General features: G+C 34.9%; 1 protein-coding gene across 4 annotated transcripts in view; it reads left to right on the forward strand.

The window, feature by feature from the left end:
- The window catches only part of LOC143240602 (GATA-binding factor 2-like), a 65,205-nt gene extending 47,743 nt beyond the window's left edge, over window positions 1-17,462 (forward strand). For all 4 annotated transcript variants that reach the window (XM_076483312.1, XM_076483313.1, XM_076483314.1 and 1 more), the window contains one exon: window positions 16,140-17,462. In XM_076483312.1, coding sequence (XP_076339427.1) covers window positions 16,140-16,511 — 372 coding nt within the window. In that variant the 3' untranslated portion in view covers window positions 16,512-17,462. The remainder of the gene's footprint in view (window positions 1-16,139) is intronic.
- Window positions 17,463-18,053: the final 591 nt, after the last annotated feature.

The raw sequence follows: 18,053 nt of genomic DNA on the forward strand, positions 1-18,053 counted from the left end.
AATATCCTTATTCTGGTTTGGTGCCGACGAAAGGACACTCGCTCCATAGCTGCTAGGTGGCCAGGAGCACATGCCTACGATAGCATGTCGTGTTTATTTAGCAGTTGTGCCTGTAGCACTTTGCGTGCTTAATATAATGGTGTAAATATTAAGCTTAGCATAATTCAGGAGTCGCCAAACGACAAGCTTTTCATATCTAGTCCTTGGTTACTGTGTAGCTAGTTTAATAGGAGACAAACGGTTTATCCCTCTGGCTAAATATAACTGAGGAGTTTGTCTGCAACGCCCTCAAGACGAAAATCTTTACAATGAGGTTAACCTTCAATTACATTTTAATGGACATTTCCTTGGAACAGGAGCGTTCTTCCGCCAAACTACATCACAAAAACTTTAGCGTATGTACCGTACCCTTTTGTTCGATGTCTGTCACACAGAAAATAGAACCATGTAGTTTTTATTTTTAGCTCATTACGTACTTCTTACTCCCCTAATTTACGTCCAAAACTTTCATGTAAAACCAATAATTGATCACAAACTTTTGGTAACAAATATTTAAAGGTTTCAAGTCACGATTTCTCGCAGAACCCAGAATCCTGGTTGCCATAAAAAAGATCCCTGAATACTTGTCATTCTTGTGGAGCTCTTACAATGTGATAGGCCTTGTCGCTTCAAAGCCACGATTTCACGGCTTCAAAAGTATCAGTTTTTTATCTCTAGGACACAGAGAGAAAGCGATGAACTCAGTCAGTAAATGTTTTTATGTTTTCACCAACAAAAGATGAAAAGATTTGTTTGCTTGTTATTAAATACAAAAACTACACAATAGCCCATCTGTCTTTCGCGTGTATTGTAACCCGATTTTTAGCGTTATAAGCTCCCAGACTTATCACTGAGCCACGAGAGTCAGAGGTGAACATATTTGTGTAATATGCTATCTGTGAAAAACACAAAACAAATAATACTCTAAACTATGAGAAACAAAGAATAATGGTCTGAAAATATCCACAAAATACTTTGTCTAGATTGCCTTCTTGGGGGAGGAGTTGTAGTTTCAAAAATGTAGTCGTAGTAATAATCATACATCAAATCGTTTCAGATTTTTCATCCGGATTTTATTTTATATGAAAACAACATGTGAAATGACTTGGACTTTTCATCTGTAAAATATTTAAAACAGGGTTGCACGAAAAAGTCAAGGGAAAATACCTTAACGACCTTATAAACAAGATTAAGAAACAATCTCGATAGATACCTCAATACTCAAATTGATACATTAAAAATATTTAAATGTAGGCCCTCATGAGTAGTGATTTATTTCCATGTTCTGTAGTAGATTTCATCAACGTAAAGTTAGGCAGCAAAATTCTTCCTTCCACGCCAAATCTCTCAGTACTTTCTGAAAAAAAAAGTTAAGATGTTGTATTATTTCTGTACATGTTTTTCATGGTTGTTATACCTTTAAGTTACTATATCATGAAATATTTCCTTATATACCTTATAAAAACTGCTTTACTTAACGAAACAAAAACCTTCATTACGTTGTTTTTTCTCTGGACTATTACTCAAAGCTACAGACCTTAACTTCTCACGGTATGGATTATGTTACCAGATGCGATACAAAATGGATCATATTTCAGAGGACCGGAAATTTCTTTCAAAATTAATTTATTAATGTTGTTTCAAGATATATTTGATTAACTTTACGTATATGACAAAGGACAACCACAGACTTAATGTCCAGCATGCGTGGTAAATTCATAAAGCTCTTTGAAGTCCTCGGGGAACTCTTGTAGCTTTTGGTTTTCATATCAATAGACTGAGATGTTGGCGTGTGCTCGTAGTGTAGAGTGTAGTGTCCCTTGTATTATGGTAGTCAGATAGTTAAAATACGAAAACACACTCTCTCTAGCATTAACTGGGACTTAATGCCTGATGTGTGAGAAATATTAGGTTTGACACTGACCACGTATGGTGGACAAAAGTGTTGGTCACTTCCACACCAGTGGGTCATTTATCATTTCAATGTCTGTAGTTACACATATTAATGATGCAGCTGGCACGTGTCTTATAAATGTGGTTGCTTATGAATATAACATTTCTTTGAAATGTTAAGCTTTAATTAAAATTATCCATTGAGACACAGTCACTACCAAGATTATTTTAGAATAAAAACTTACTATTTATTTCACTTCTAATTATCTTAGTCTACACTCTTTCAACTTACAGAAAAATATTTGTTAGTCGAAGTCAAACTTTCGAAGAATAGTTGCATTTTACAGAGTCATATGATTGAAAACCTAGTTACTTTAAACTATGTTTATATATGTATATATATACCGCACTTTTCTGAGATATTGTTATTTTATCAGACATACAGCTTCATAGAATAATTTCAAGGCAGAAATTTTGTTTTCATTCAGTGAGCTTTGTAACAGCAATGTAGGTGGTTCACTTTTGTTTACTTTTTTTTTTTTCTATTTCATGAACCTACGTTCATTTTTCCACTACGTTCATAATTCCACTAACTGGTTGACAATTTTTTTAATCCTTGATCACTAGAGGCTTATTTTAAACGCGTAAATAAACATAAAGCATCACTTTTATACACTCTGACTGTCTGAAACGCACTGTTTAACATTTTAATATTGGTATAACCTCATTACAGATATCAACTGTAATAGTCTAGAAACTTAAGCCTGTAGTCAATTTCCTCTGTCGACCAACCAGTGGTTAACGCCCTTTCAGCTTTCTGCGGGTGGTACAGATAAAAATTAGTAATAACAATTAATTGTATGTTGCATTGAGTTAATAACTATGTAGGTAGCGTATTAGGTGTTTTGGTTTTTACTTAGAAGATTAATACCCATGCGCAACAATGATACTTGCTGAAAATTGTATAATGAATTAATAAATTTACCTACAAATTTTCACTTAACGCAACAGGAACTACTAAATGATAGAACTAGTATTTTAAAGCGTGTGATGAGAGATAAATAAATTCTAGTACCTACGTAAACGTTCAAAATCAATTATATGTGCAACTTAGACACGTGAATAAAGATGTACATGAAAACGACACAATCGCATAGAGAGATAAGTTACAATGTAGTGTGTACAGTGGCAGTACCACCTGAACACTGTATGTACGTGTAGTACTCACGTGGGCAATACCGTGTGTACGTATAGCGTGTGGTAGCTTTATACTTTGGGTGGATCCTTCATATTATTATAAAGGACTCCATTTAATTTATAGCCTAAACCATGACGAATTCTGAGCGATGGCTCCGTGTGACACGATCAGCCCATAGCTAAGAATTTTTTGTAGCACTTAGAAACAGCCTACTGAAAGGTGTAGAACCAATTTTTAACACACTTGATAAGGTTGTATTCACACATATTCCAAGGTTCTTATAGTAATAACAACACATGTCGAAGAGTTTGTGCATATAAGATTAAAAATGTAGCGTACCTTCATTTTACTAAAACAGAGTAACGTAATGTAGGACGGGTATTGCTGTGAAGAACGATTTGTGTAGACATATATGTTAATAGAGAAGTAAGCCATGCAGGAGAAGCCTTGGTGTCACAGTCGTAAGTTTAGCATATGTGTATGCTTAGTTCACTGCAATTTTCTGTTCATTCGCCAGTGCAATGTCGACAGGGTGTACTTATGAATGTATGTTATGCCGCAGCCTTTACCGAGGAAGCATCTTCCTACAGTAAAGTATTGGAGTCATGAAAACCTGATGTACGAAAGTTTCTCCAGTAGATATGATAATCTTTATTCTAATAAGTTTCATTGTTATGGAAATATCAGCATATCCACATGAGGATGTAAAACAACATCCCACCATGGGTAGGACTGACAGTATTATTGTCAATATTTGTACACACGTCACATATAGGAAGGGATTAAGCTGCTAAGATCTCAATCTATTCTGCACAAGGTAATTCGTAAATATCTCATTTTATTAGCAAACATGAAATTCGATAACATATTTGTCCCCAAGCAGAATGACGAAAGAGAAAGAAATTGCTGAGAAGGTGGGCGAAGAATGCTTTGTACGAGAGAGTTACGTTTATTGCAACGTGGAACGGGACTTGTTTGTTTGTCTGTTTTTCAATTTCGCGCAAAGCTACACGAGGGATATCTGCGCTAGCCGTCCCTAATTTAGCAGTGTAAGACTAGATGGAAGGCAGCTAGTCATCACCACCCACCGCCAACTCTTGGGCTACTCTTTTACCAATGAATAGTGGGATTCATCGTAAATTATCACGCCCTCACGGCTGAAAGGGCGAGCATGTTTGGTGCCACGGGGATTCGAACCCGTGATCCTCAGATTACGAGTCGAACGCCATAACCCACCTGGTCATGCCGGGCCGGAACGGGGCTCAGTCGCACTTGGACAATTATGATAAAAAACCGGCAACAAACTATTAAGTGACAAAAAGTACAACCTTAGTACAGATTATGTAATGAAAGGTTTTTATCTGACATTATTATTGACACAGGTTTATTGTGTAAGAGGAAATTTAACATTTACGATGTGCGCTGTGAAGCAAATTATATAAACTTATGTGACAAGTATAGAAGAATGTAATGTCAGCCACACCATATCTGCTACATTCTGTGCTAACGAGGATTTTCGTCCAGCATAGGTGAAATTCTTTTACTATCAGAACAATTTATTGCACTAATTATACGAGATGAAATTTCTTCACCATAGACTAGAATATCAATCTTCAAGTTACTTTTCGAAATCCATGAAGATAAAACTTGCGTTCATCCTCCCTCTTCAGTGTTCCTGTGGAGTCATCTAATTTTGTAATAATTGGCGTCTGCGCATTTACAAGTAATATTGGAAATTGCAGAATCTTATTACAACAGAAATTGCAGATGAAGCGATGGAGGAAATAGTTCTAAGTGCATAACGGAATTGGAACATTGTTGTTATGAATTACGATTTACTACACAACTGACCAAAATCTTAAGGCCAATAAACATAAAGAAAAAATATGCATTTTGCGTTGTTAGACTCAACCACTTATTTGAGTAGAGCTTCGAAAGATAAAAATAAGAAAAGGAAAAATAAAAATAAAAAACTTTTCTAGCATTTAATAGGGAAAATGTCAACACTATGGGGTTTAGTTCGAGCAAACACGTTGGATGGTCCAAAAGAATCATGTCATTCGCAATGTCTTTATCCTGCGGGCATTGTGGATTGCCCACAATGTTTTTTATTTTTATTTTCCTTTTTCTTATTGTCATCTTTCAAAGTTCTACTCAAATAAATGGTTGAGTTTAACAGCGCAAAATGCATATTTTTTCTTTATGTTTATTGGCCTTAAGATTTTGGCCAGTTGTGTAGTAAATCGTAATTCATAATAACAATGTTCCAGTTCCGTTATGCACTTAGAACTATTTCCTCCATCGCTTCATCTGCAATTTCTGTTGTAATAAGATTCTGCAATTTCCAAACTTACTTGTAAATGCGCAGACGCCAATGATTACAAAATTAGATGACTCCACAGGAACACTGAAGAGGGAGGATGAACGCAAGTTTTATCTTCATGGATTTCGAAAAGTAACTTGAAGATTGATATTCTAGTCTATGGTGAAGAAATTTCATCTCGTATAATTAGTGCAATAAGTTGTTCTGATTGTAAAATAATTTCACCTATGCTGGACGAAAATCCTCGTTAGCACAGAATGTAGCAGATATGGTGTGGCTGACATTACATTCTTCTCTACTTGTCTCATAAGTTTATATAATTTGCTTCACAGCGCACTTCGTAAATGTTAAATTTCCTCTTACACAATAAACCTGTGTCAATAATAATGTCAGATAAAAACATTTCATTGCATAATCTGTACCAAGATTGTACTTTTTGTCACTTAATAGTTTGTTGCCAGTTTTTTATCACAATTGACGAAGTCCGACTGAACCCCGTTCCGGCCCAACATGACCAGGTGGGTTATGGCGTTCGACTCGTAATTTGAGGGTCACGGGTTCGAATCCCCGTCGCACCAAACATGCTTGCCCTTTCAGCCGTGATGGCGTGATAATTTACGATCAATCCCACTATTCGTTGGTAAAAGAGTAGCCCAAGAGTTGGCGATGGGTGGTGATGACTAGTTGCCTTTCCTTTAGTCTTACATTACTAAATTAGGGACGGCTAGCGCAGATATCCCTCGTGTAACTTTGGGCAAAATTAAAAAAATAAACAAACCAAGCAAACAAATCAGAGTTGTTGTGCATAAAGTTTTTTTTTTTTTGGTAGTAAAACTGTTACCAGGAAAAATGCCTGCTCAGGAGTTAAGATTTAGAAATATATTTATTGATGATATACTTAATTTCTGAAATCTGAGGAGCGCCACATACTCTTCTTTAGGTTTTTCAGCACACAGAAATATATATGTGAAAATTTAGACCCACAGCCTAAGTCTGAAGTAAATAAACAATATAAAAACTTTGTCTACATCCCCAGTGTTTCCCTGCATGTGACGACTACTCTATGTTAAAGTCCAAAACTCCAAAAGAGTTCATGAAACTGTAAAGATGCATCCTAGGTGGCTCCCCCGTTGCTCAGCGGTATGTCTGCCCACTTACAACGTTAAAAACCGGGTTTCGATACCCGTGGTGGGCATAGCACAGGTAGCCCAATGTGTAGCTTTGTGATTAATTCAAAACAACAACAGCTTCCTAAGTGAATTTCCTTAAAAACATAAAAAATTATTTGTCCCACCTTTACAAATATTTATTAATTAATTTATTTCATTTAGTTATCTTTCAAGGCCAAAATGTTTGGGCGAACTTCTGTAGAATGTGGGTGAATTATATAACCAATAACTGATCGAGAACACCCATGCTATCCCACTTAAGTGCTTAAATACGTTGGTGAAACTAAGAGTTCGTTCTGTTCATTAACTTCTGAAAAGTGTTTTAATCCTCAAGTTGAGGTGGACTTTAATAGTTTCAAAATCCAATAAGGTCTGCGCTTCTTTAACAAAAAGGTCTCAATTCTTCATTACATAAATGATGCTTATTTTATCAGTTAGTTTGCACTTAGTCATAACGGTTTGACTCTAATAAAACCAGGCATCACTAACAGTTAGTTTTCTAGTGAATCATATATACAGTTCCAGAAGATGTTCCAGAAGAATTTACTTACATAAGTTAGCAACTCAAACATCGTATTCTGCATAAAAATACAAACATGAAAAAGGGGAAAATATTTATTTATTTAATGTATTTTAGGCACAAATACTCCCATAATATGACTGAACAGCGAGTGATGTGCGACGGTTCTATTGTTAGCGTGGTTGTTTCTTTGAAGTTAAGCACAAAGCTACACAATGGGCTCACTGTGCTCTGTCCACTAAGGATATCGAAACCTTGTTTCCAGTGTTAAGTCCACAAACATGCAGCTGCTAACGTATTCCGGAAAGGTTAAGGTATTACGTAATCGCAGTTACTGGATTTTCAACCTGTTAGTGTTCGTTTCGTTCGTATTACACTTATTGATATTTTCAGTAGATATTTCTGGGTAGTTCAATATCCACGAAAAAAAATAATTTGAAAATTTCACTTTATAAAAGAAGTTAACGTTATTTTTTGAAAACTGCGCCCTGAATTCTGTTATCGAACGTAATTCTGTTGATTTCAAAACCTATATAAAAAACATATATAAAAAAATTGTGATACAATAAATGCCGTGTGAGTCATACATGAAATCCCATGTATGAAATAAAAAAATTGTATAGAATTTTTAAAACAGTCGTACATGTAATGCTTCTATTAAACACATTACGTAATAAAATATAAAAATGTAGGTCAAAAGTCTCGCAAGCTGGTGTTGAATTGACAGAAGTATCAACTCATTGGTCCCTTATAGTGCCCGTAGCACTACATTGCGTGACTCTGTAAAACTAACGGTTTTTGTTTTTCATGTTTCAAAAACTCTGGTTTATTACTAAGACTTTTCCAATAGAAATAACCATGACGTCCATTTCACTCTCTCTCAAAACTCGACTTTACCCGGGGGCGGGACTGTTGTGCAATAACTAAACGCTTCAACGGCCGTTAGGTGTTCTTGTCCCAATCGTGATTATCCTCTTTTCCGTAGCCTGTTGCGAGAACGACTGTCGTTTCTAGAGATCGCACGCAAACAGTCAGCGAAGTTCGTCAGTCTCTAGGCTGAAATATTCTGAAGTTTGCACTCCTTCAAACACTTCCAATATATCTATAGCTTTCTCGGTATACGTTTTAATAGAAAATGTTAAATGGACATTACATCCACGATGTGGCGCTGAGCGTCAAATAATGCTCTTCTATTTCCTAATGTGTTATAATGTGTTTGAAAAGAGTTATGTAACGAAAAATAAACACGTGCTTATCTTACTCGTCATGCACTTTAAATATAAGCAGTTTTAACAATGCGACGTCTGGATAAATTCCACTTAAATGAATAAAAATAAAATGTCGCTTAACATCAAGGAAAACTTAATATATAGTAACGAATAGTTTAGCTAATCGAAAGCCCGAAAATTTAAGAAGTGTTAATTTTTTTTTTCATTTTACAAACATATCAATATGAATAGGGTGAAAAAGATAGAGCAGTATGAAACAACGATTACCCATAACTTTAGTAAATCCACCTAAAATAAAATTAAATATTTGAGTGAAATACAAATTCAGAAATCATCCCATCATTTTAAGAAATGTCAACCTCACAAAACGACAGCAAGGCATTTCGTGCTTATGTAAGTGTACGTCACGTAAAGAAGACCCATTGAATGTAATATTATTTCTTGAGAAAGAATAAAAAGCTTTCCAAAGTGCGTCATTAATTCGAAATAAGAGAGAGACAGTACGGTAACATACTTTCGGATGTCGAAGTCGTCCCAGTTCGTTGAGTATATGTAGTAATAACGAAAAGCAACTGAGCGTTGCAAAATAGCGTACTTATAAAACAAGATGGGAAAGCTATTAATCTAATTTTTTTAATAGTCGCAAACATCCTATAAAAATGTTAGGTTTAGTGTCACACCACAACTTGGGTTTTAATCTATCTAAATGACATTCACATTATGTTAGATATTTTATATTAATTTATGATAGACATGTTAGGTCTAGTGTCAGACTATAACATGGGTTTTAATCTTCCTGAATGACACTCGCATTATGTCATATATTATTTTATACTAATTTATAATATACATTTTAGATCTAGTGTTAATTTACAGTCTTGATTTTAATCTTTCTAGATGGCGCTTACGTTGTGCTATATATTATTTCATACAAATTTATGACATTTTTATAACCCCAATTGTCTACCCGTTAAAGTTACTAATTTTACTTTTTGTGTTAGATATTTGGACAGTGGTTTTAAAGTATGTATAAAATCTCCTATGTACGTTTCTCACAGTTTATTTTTCTCCCATAAATCGCAACTCTAAAAATGTCATTAAAATAATATATACATTATGTGCATTATAAAAATCCGCTTGCACATTTGTCACATGGAGATAGTAGCATTTTAAACCTACTTGGATTCATTAAGTGACTATTAATACCCCGTAATAATAATAATAATATGTAAAATCTTATCTTGAGAAGCGGCTTTCTATGTTAAAGTTACCTACCAAAGTGAAAAGTCGCTCCTGAAGAAAATATGAAATCGAAACGTCGGGTGAATATAAATATTTTATCTGGATTTGATAACCGTGTAATGCAATCAGGAGAGAGCCTATATGCTTAATGTATGTTACTAAAGTTGTAACAAACTTTGAAATGCTACTCTGATTGTAAGTACTGCACATGCTCAGATATCAGACTATTTGTTGGCTGAATATAAGCTAGAATTTAGAAAACTGCTGCTGCTAACTATTAAAATATGAATTCGCTAAGCCTTTTTACCTTGTTGATCTAACACGACCTTGTGGTTTAAGGATCAAAGACACTGAACATGCCCATCCTTTTAGCCGTTGGGGCATTATAATTTAATGGTCAATCCCACTATTCGTTGGTAAGAGAGTAAGTAGTTCAAGAGTCGTCGGTGAGGTGTTTTCAAACAAATTTTAAATTTCTCGCTGTGTGTGTGTGTGCGTGTTTTCTTATAACAAAGCCACATCGGGCTATTTGCTGAGTCCACCGAAAATCTCTCCCTCTCTCTATATATATACACACAACACACACTTACTAAATAGGCTGTTTATACAATCAACAAACGTTGCAACACTTTCAATCGATTTTTCTTCATCTATGGTTTAGTGAAAACTTGTTGATTTGTAGCATAGTTACACGTATATGTTTTATTAGATATAACCAATACTAACTGTCAATGATTTGTCTATCGCATGGATCGAACCATGTATTTTATCGTTACAAGCTTACCTCTATGCCACTGGGGTCAGTACTGATTGAAGGAGCCGGAGTCTACGTGTCTTGTGTTAGAACAAGAGAGCTCGTGAAATGTTCAAAGCCAGAAAATAAAGTATACTGGGTATTCTTGTTATATAAGGATTTGCTCTATATTAAATTGAAACGTTTCTCTCAGATGTGTTAGTATTGCTACGTAAAAGCTCCACAAGTTCTCTTTGAAGTTAACCTTTTCTATATATAGTTCGACCTCTGTCACGGTTATAACTAATTCTCAGAAGCCTATAGTTTCTCTCCTGTTCGCTCTCTTGGCTCTCTCTCTGTGTGTTGGCTAATTAAGACGTAGTTGTTGTATAATGAAAACCGTCAGTAAACGACGGAAGAGTGTAAAACCTTTGGCGCAACATTTAACAGTCTCCGGACACGTTTATTAGTTGCATATCATCCATCGTTTATCAGCACCTGGATGCTAACCTATAAGGCAGCGTAAGTGTTTAAGAATGCAGGTCTGTATCTGCATTTTAAATCTCGTCGTATATCTTCATTGATACTCGTACAAAAACAAGTAATTTGCAATTACACCAAGCGGCGATTTTGTATCAACATATTAAATGTTTCGTCAGAGAACAGACAATACTTTTTTCTGCTTTAAAATATAGTCACAGAATATTACATAGAATCTACAGACTGTGATCACTTGCCTATGGTAAGGAGAATTTAATATTTAGGACAAAAATCGCCACGTTTTATCAGATAAAAAATCTGAAGTTAAATATTTCTGAGTTAGAAATGTATTTTTGTTTATTCTTAAGAGGGTACTTTCAAATTATGTTTTTTTACATATTTTGCTGTAGACCCCTGGTGGCTTGAAGATAAGCTTGAGGCCTTATTTGTTACCCGTGTCGAACAACTCATTGAATCACTTTGCTCCAATACAAATCTCTTACATTAAATAGCAGCATAATGAAAAGTATTATTTTATTATTAAGGTATAAATTGAGGGTATAACCTGACAAGCGCACATGCATAAATGGTGCACTCGGACAGTTAAAGGAAAAAAAAAAAATTCTAAGTTTATTCTAGAAAGTATTTCTAAAAACATTCAGACCAAATCGGATATAAATACATATTTTGGTTATTGCCAGTTATCGTCATCCTGTAGTTAGTCCAAGATTATATTATAAATTATGTAATACAAACTGAAATATTGTGTGCATTAAAGTGCTTAGAACAGTGTCGATTGTTATCGTTAAAGTTTCTTCCGATGTTTTAGAACATATAATGTGACGGTCAATCCCATTATTCGTTGATAAAAGAGTAGCCCAAGAGTTGGCGGTGGGTGGTGATGACTAGCTGCCTTCCCTCTAGTCTTACACTACTAAATTAAGGGACGGCTAGCACAGATAGCCCTCGAGTAGCTTTGTGCGAAATTCTAAAACAAACAAACAAACAAACAAACAAACAAACTTAGAACAAAACTGCTATAAAAGTATTTCCTTACCATTACATGTAAAATCAGCGCTAAACAAAATTGAACAAGCCTGAGACCAGAACCTTGGTATTTCGCTTGAATATGTAACACTTGCTTCGGGAAGGATATTATAGTAACTTTTACACTGCGAATATAGGTAATACTTGTGAATAGACATAATAAGCTTGTTTTAACGAGGGGGCGAGGCAGCATGGCCTACTAATTAGAAGACAAGACTATATATCTGAGTTTTCGCGCTTCGTTACCGCGCGCAAAAAAGAATCGCGCTATATGCTGTGGGTTGTTACAAATGTGACGACGAATTTGTAGTGGATGGTGTTGACTAGTTGTGTTCTCTCTAACCTATCACTTCAAAATAAGGAACGGCTAGATAAGACAGCTCTTGAGATTCATTAGAAAATATGGATATAACGTTTGCTCACAACTATTCTGTAGTTTTTTTAACAGTATAGATATAACGTTTGTGAACAGTACTTGTTTATTTTTGAATTTTGTGCATCTACACAAAGTTAGCCGTTACCTAGAGTGAAGACAGCTTGTTATCACCACCCACTGCCAACTCTTGGGCTACTCTTTTACCAATGTATAGTGAGATTGATCGTAACTTTATAACGTCCCCATGTCTGAAAGGGCGAGCATGTTGGTGTGACGGGGATTCGAACCCGCGATCCTTGGATTACGAGTCGAGTGTCTTAATTACCTGGCCATACCGGGCCGTGAATAGTAATACTGCAGTAATTTTATCAATATGGATATAATGTTTGTGAACAGTAATACTGCAGTAATTTTATCAATATGGATATAATGTTTGTGAACAGTAATACTGCAGTAATTTTATCAATATGGATATAACGTTTGTGAACAGTAATACTGCAGTAATTTTATCAATATGGATATAATGTTTGTGAACAGTAATACTGCAGTAATTTTATGAATATGTGTATAACGTTTGTGAACAGTAATACTGCAGTAATTTTATCTATATGGATATAACGTTTGTGAACAGGAGTAATGTTGTTACTTAAGTTTAAAAATAAAAATTATTTTTTTTAGCAGGAATACTTCAGTAACTTCGTTTTAAGTGTAGTATATACATTTGAATTCACTTTTAAAACATGGTAACTTAGAGGGTTGAATGGCACGGCTTCAACATCTTAATTACAAATAGTATATAAACAAACAAGTTATTTCAATAACTGATTGCTCTAGACATCATCAAGAAACTACTAGGAAACTTACTTAAATCCTTAGACACAGATACTTACTAAGCTAACGAGATGTTCGAAAATTCTGTGTGAGTATATGACAGGAAGCCAAAGGCAATACTTGAATGATCAATGAACAACGTTTTCGAGCACGTTTAGTGGTATAAATCACTTTAGTTTCCTGTCTTGAGGTGCTAAGAAACGAGTAAAATACCCGGGAAACAGCGAGCAATCAAACAACTTTGCACACCTTGTTTAAAACAACCGTTTACGTGATGTTTTCAATTATGGAAGTAAATCCGTGAAGTCAACCAGGAAAGCATCCATTGAAACCCCCTTCCCCACTACACCTTTTGTGGGTAAGAATGAAATTGAAATACTGCTAAGATATGAAAAGCAAGTTCATGTTTGGAGCGATATTTGACCTTCCTGTGACAACTTCATTCAAATGTTTGTGTCCAGTCCTGACTGTCCCCAAACCTCCGTGACCCTTCACTTGGTAGGCTGGGTATTAAAATTTCGAACATTTAAACATGAGTAATTATTTTGAATTGCATGTTTCATGTACAAGTTAGTTTTCATGTAATTATGTAGAGCTAGTTCTGAGAATTCCTCCCAACCCCTTTTACACCGGGTTCTTTTAGAATTATTTCGATACATTTTTCTTTGTTTATATTATGCCAGGGTCAAGAGCCTCCTTTGAGAAGTTCAAATCTTTCAGTCAACATATGAGTAAACATAGATACCTGGATAAAACTAAGTTAGCCGTTGTATTTATTTTTTTCTATATAGCAGGAAATAAAACCAGTCTAGGTTAATTAGTTATCGTTGTGTTCCCATTATTTATCTATTTATTTTCATGGCACTTTTCCAAACACGCACGTTTGACGTTTGGTAAGAATTTTCTTGTGGTTTTGCAGCCTTAAAGACTCCCGATTATTTATGAATACCCGCGTAAAAGTGTGTGATCAGTGATGTATGAAACGTATTATGAATGTCTACAACTAATACGAGGTTTTGCAGGTCTAACATCATAACCGTAAATTTTCGAATAATCATTTTTTTGTATGTATTTAATTCGGAACTAATCACACCCACTGTTTTAAACAAGCATGTTTTTTTGAGAGAAAAATTTTACACCATGGAAGAAACATCCTTATCTTGGGAAACAATCATAGTCAATTACACTGACTATTTGGATGGATATTCTTCAAGGATATTCTAACAGCTTGTACAACTACAACGTATTTAATATTCAAACAGATATCTAGCACGTGGGAGTATAGGGGAAAAAAAAAGATAAAAGTAAAAATAAACTTTAAGCGTGTCCAGTCAACCGTGAGCTTGTTTTAGAGAGCCCTAATTGACGTTTTTAATTGGCATATGTGATAGAATCTGGTGAGATTCAGCAGGAAGTTTGTACTGTCGTTTAGCCTACAGGTGTGGCAAGCAGTTCCCACGAGCACCTAACAAGTTATTCATTCAAACTGTGTATTTTTCAACCATCACACTGTTTTTATTATTGGGATCTAACTGGCGGTTGAACGTTACTTATTCAGTGCCATAAATATTCTGATTTGCCATAATATATTATTGATTCTAAGGAATACCTGTGCCAGAAGGGGACACACATTAAAATAATTATTAGTTATAACATGTCGAGTAGCTGTCGGTTGTTTCACGAACTAATTTTCGCGACCTAGTTAGTGAGTTTTTCTTTTTACTGTCTGTTAGGTTTCACTAACTCTAGTGGTGTTTGAATTCACACAATGTCACAAGGGTGTGAAAATTAGATCTGTGAATGATTTCAATTTTCGAACCATGTAGCATCGTTTCAACTTGGTTCAAGGTGTCCTACTATGCTGTCTGTATTCGGAACCCAAGATAGTAAATTAAATATAACTCAAGTGGGATACTATATCAAAGACCCCTTAATAACATCCATTCCTACAAATTAGCCATCGCCCTTTTAAGGTATGGCGATATAGCAAGAGATAAGCAGAACGCCTTAGTCATCAGTTATAACATTGTAGTAGACTTAAGTTATTGAATAATGAACTCGTATTATACAGAAAAAAATCGTGCTTCCTGTTTGCAACTATAATATTTCAAATAGTCTAACATGAAGCATTGTGTTAGATCATTATAATTATGAAAGTATTCACATTAAAATGTTAAAACTAACTTCAAAAACCAAAACAAAATAGCCTGATAAAAACTACCATAATTTCAACGTGCTTTAAAAGTTAATATAGTGGCTCAAAAGATGTGTTAAAATTTGTCATAAAAATACGACTGAATGTTCACTTTTCAGTACGTTACAACGCGATGTAAAACAGTTGTTTATTTGTTACCAAATTAAGTGTGAAGAAAACCGCGAACAATTTAGCAAATATAGTCACAAGGATAAGAAAATAAACAATATTATTTTTTTAAATAAAAAAGATAACATACATAGAATAACTGAGAAACCCAGTCTTCTTATGGTAATGACAGTTATTAGTATATGTACAACGTTTTATGAGTAAAAACATGTGAATGATGCACAGTTTAGTAGTTTCTGTTTAAGAGCAATGTGGCACAAAGGACAATCTGAGTTAACACTTATTACAGGAATTGAACCTCTAATTTTAGAGTTATAAGCCTTCAAACATACAACTGGACTGTTTGAGGATCTTAATAACCAAAATGATTAATTTCATAATGACTAACGACATTTTACCTTACGGAAATGTAGCTATTAAACCATAAAATACAAGAGATTTACAGCTGAACACTTCATTTCTTTACTTTTTTGTAAGAGGGAAGGACGAAACAGTCGACATTATTTGAAAAGTTATGTCTGAGAAGTGAACACAGTTCGTATGATTTCAGTGGGTTTAGTTAGAAAAAGCATACTCAAACCTAGCATTGTACCAGAATTCTGACAAAAGATATTCATTGTGGTTATATATTTTTGTGGCATCAAAGAGAAACCAATAATCAGTTTTTGTTGATTTATTCATCATAATTTTGACATTATTAAATGTGTTTCATTAAAAACTTATTTGTCTTCTTTAGGTGAATCGGCCACTGACTATGAAGAAAGAAGGAATCCAGACACGGAATCGGAAATTGTCCGCTAAGAGTAAGAAGAAGTGTGCTTTTGGTTTACACGACCGCCTCAAACCAGTGGACAAGTCATTCTCTAGTTTTACCCCAACCGGCCATTTAGGGGCTACCATGTCCTCCATGCCTATGGCTGTCAACCATTACATGCAACAAACCAATATACCAATCTCAATGGCCGGCTACGTTACAACTCCACCTATGCACATGAGCTCAGCACCCGGGTTTTCTGGGCTATCCCTGCCCTCTAGTGGCCCCCTACCCTTAGGCACAGGGACTTTAGGCCTACCTACTTCAAACAGTATGGTTGGTGCCATGGCTTGAACATTTTTGGTGAAGACCTGTAGTGATTATTGATGCACAGTGTGACTTGGTCAGAAAAAAAAGAGAAATATAATGGTGAATCGCGTATCTGTAACAGAGATGTAAGAACTGTGCTGCCTTCTGCTGGACAACAAGTGCTTCATTAATACTCCAACCACATCCTAAAGTATTATTGCTATAGTTGTTCCTGATCAGAGAGTGAAAGATTAGTGGGTGTCTGGTCGATCTAAATTCACTGGTAGCAAGCTGAGAAATAGTGCATATAAATTTAAAAAAAGGTTCAACATACAATAACTCCATATAACAGCCTTCCTTGGGAGGCTTAGTGTACAAACCAGGTCTTCCTAAAATAATATGAGTGTCTAAGTTAGTGTGCATTTCTTCACTAACTCCCCTTGTTATGAAAGTGTAGTAACATTCAATGTCACTAACCGAAGAACCCGATTGTATGACGAGAAATAAGTTATGTTCTTCAAGAAGGAAAGAGTGATCACGTTGTACAAACAACGTTAATGTAGATACATTTCCTAAACTGTCAACTTGTGTGGCAACTGCTAATGTTAGAAGGTGTTTTTACGTAGGTACTGTCAACATGTGTGGCACTTGCTAATATTAGAAGGTGTTTTACGTAGGTACTGTACTACTCATGGAACAACAACTCTTCATCTGTATATACAACTCTACAGCTAGCTAATATTAGTGTGTTTTGGTTTAATAGAAACACAAATAGCGCAGGTTCTCGTGCTGTTTAAACGTTTGTGTCCAAGCTTTATTTAGGGGCGTTTAGGGCTTTGTACTGTTTGTATCTCCAGTCAAAGCTGGCCGTCGTTGTCAGCTTTCCTCCATCTTGGTACAAGTAATATATATTATAGAAAGTTCCTTAAGCTCTGTGTGTAATATAAGTATTTTCTGTTTTATGTGAAAACAAATAAAAGTTCAGATTAGAGCCGACTTTTTAACGTTTTATTTTGTATTTGATTAAAATGATTTCTAATGTCACACATTTATCATGGTAAAGGGCATAAAAATTAATGAAAGCATTATGGATTTTTTTTATATTTCCGTTGGAAATATTTGAATATAAACAACATGTTTGACAATATTTTTCTTCTAACATCGTTTTCCAGACACGTTAAATAGATAAGTAATTTATTGAGAAGACACTTACATGAAGTATGTTTAATGCATTTTGCAAGCAAGCTTTATTGTAATGTTTAATGCATTTTGCAAGCAAGCTTTATTGTAATACGTAAAACAATACAAATGTTTCTCATATTTATCATTTACATAGCGACCTCTACTCCAAAAATAAACTAACATTCAAATCTTTATTCAGTTGTACCGATAGAATGCTATTTCACAAGATCGAATACTTAAAATAATAATGATGACAAGCTTGCAGAATTCTCATACAAAACCTTTCTCTGTCTTTTATAGTCTACCTTGAGGTATAACCTATTACACACAGCATACTCTTTCCCGTAAGTAAATACACTGTAGATAAGTGTACTTATTTTACCATCTAAGACTGATCTTTATGGT

Source organism: Tachypleus tridentatus, chromosome 13 (genome assembly GCF_004210375.1).
Source record: "Tachypleus tridentatus isolate NWPU-2018 chromosome 13, ASM421037v1, whole genome shotgun sequence".
Classification (NCBI taxonomy): Eukaryota; Metazoa; Arthropoda; class Merostomata; order Xiphosura; family Limulidae; genus Tachypleus; species Tachypleus tridentatus.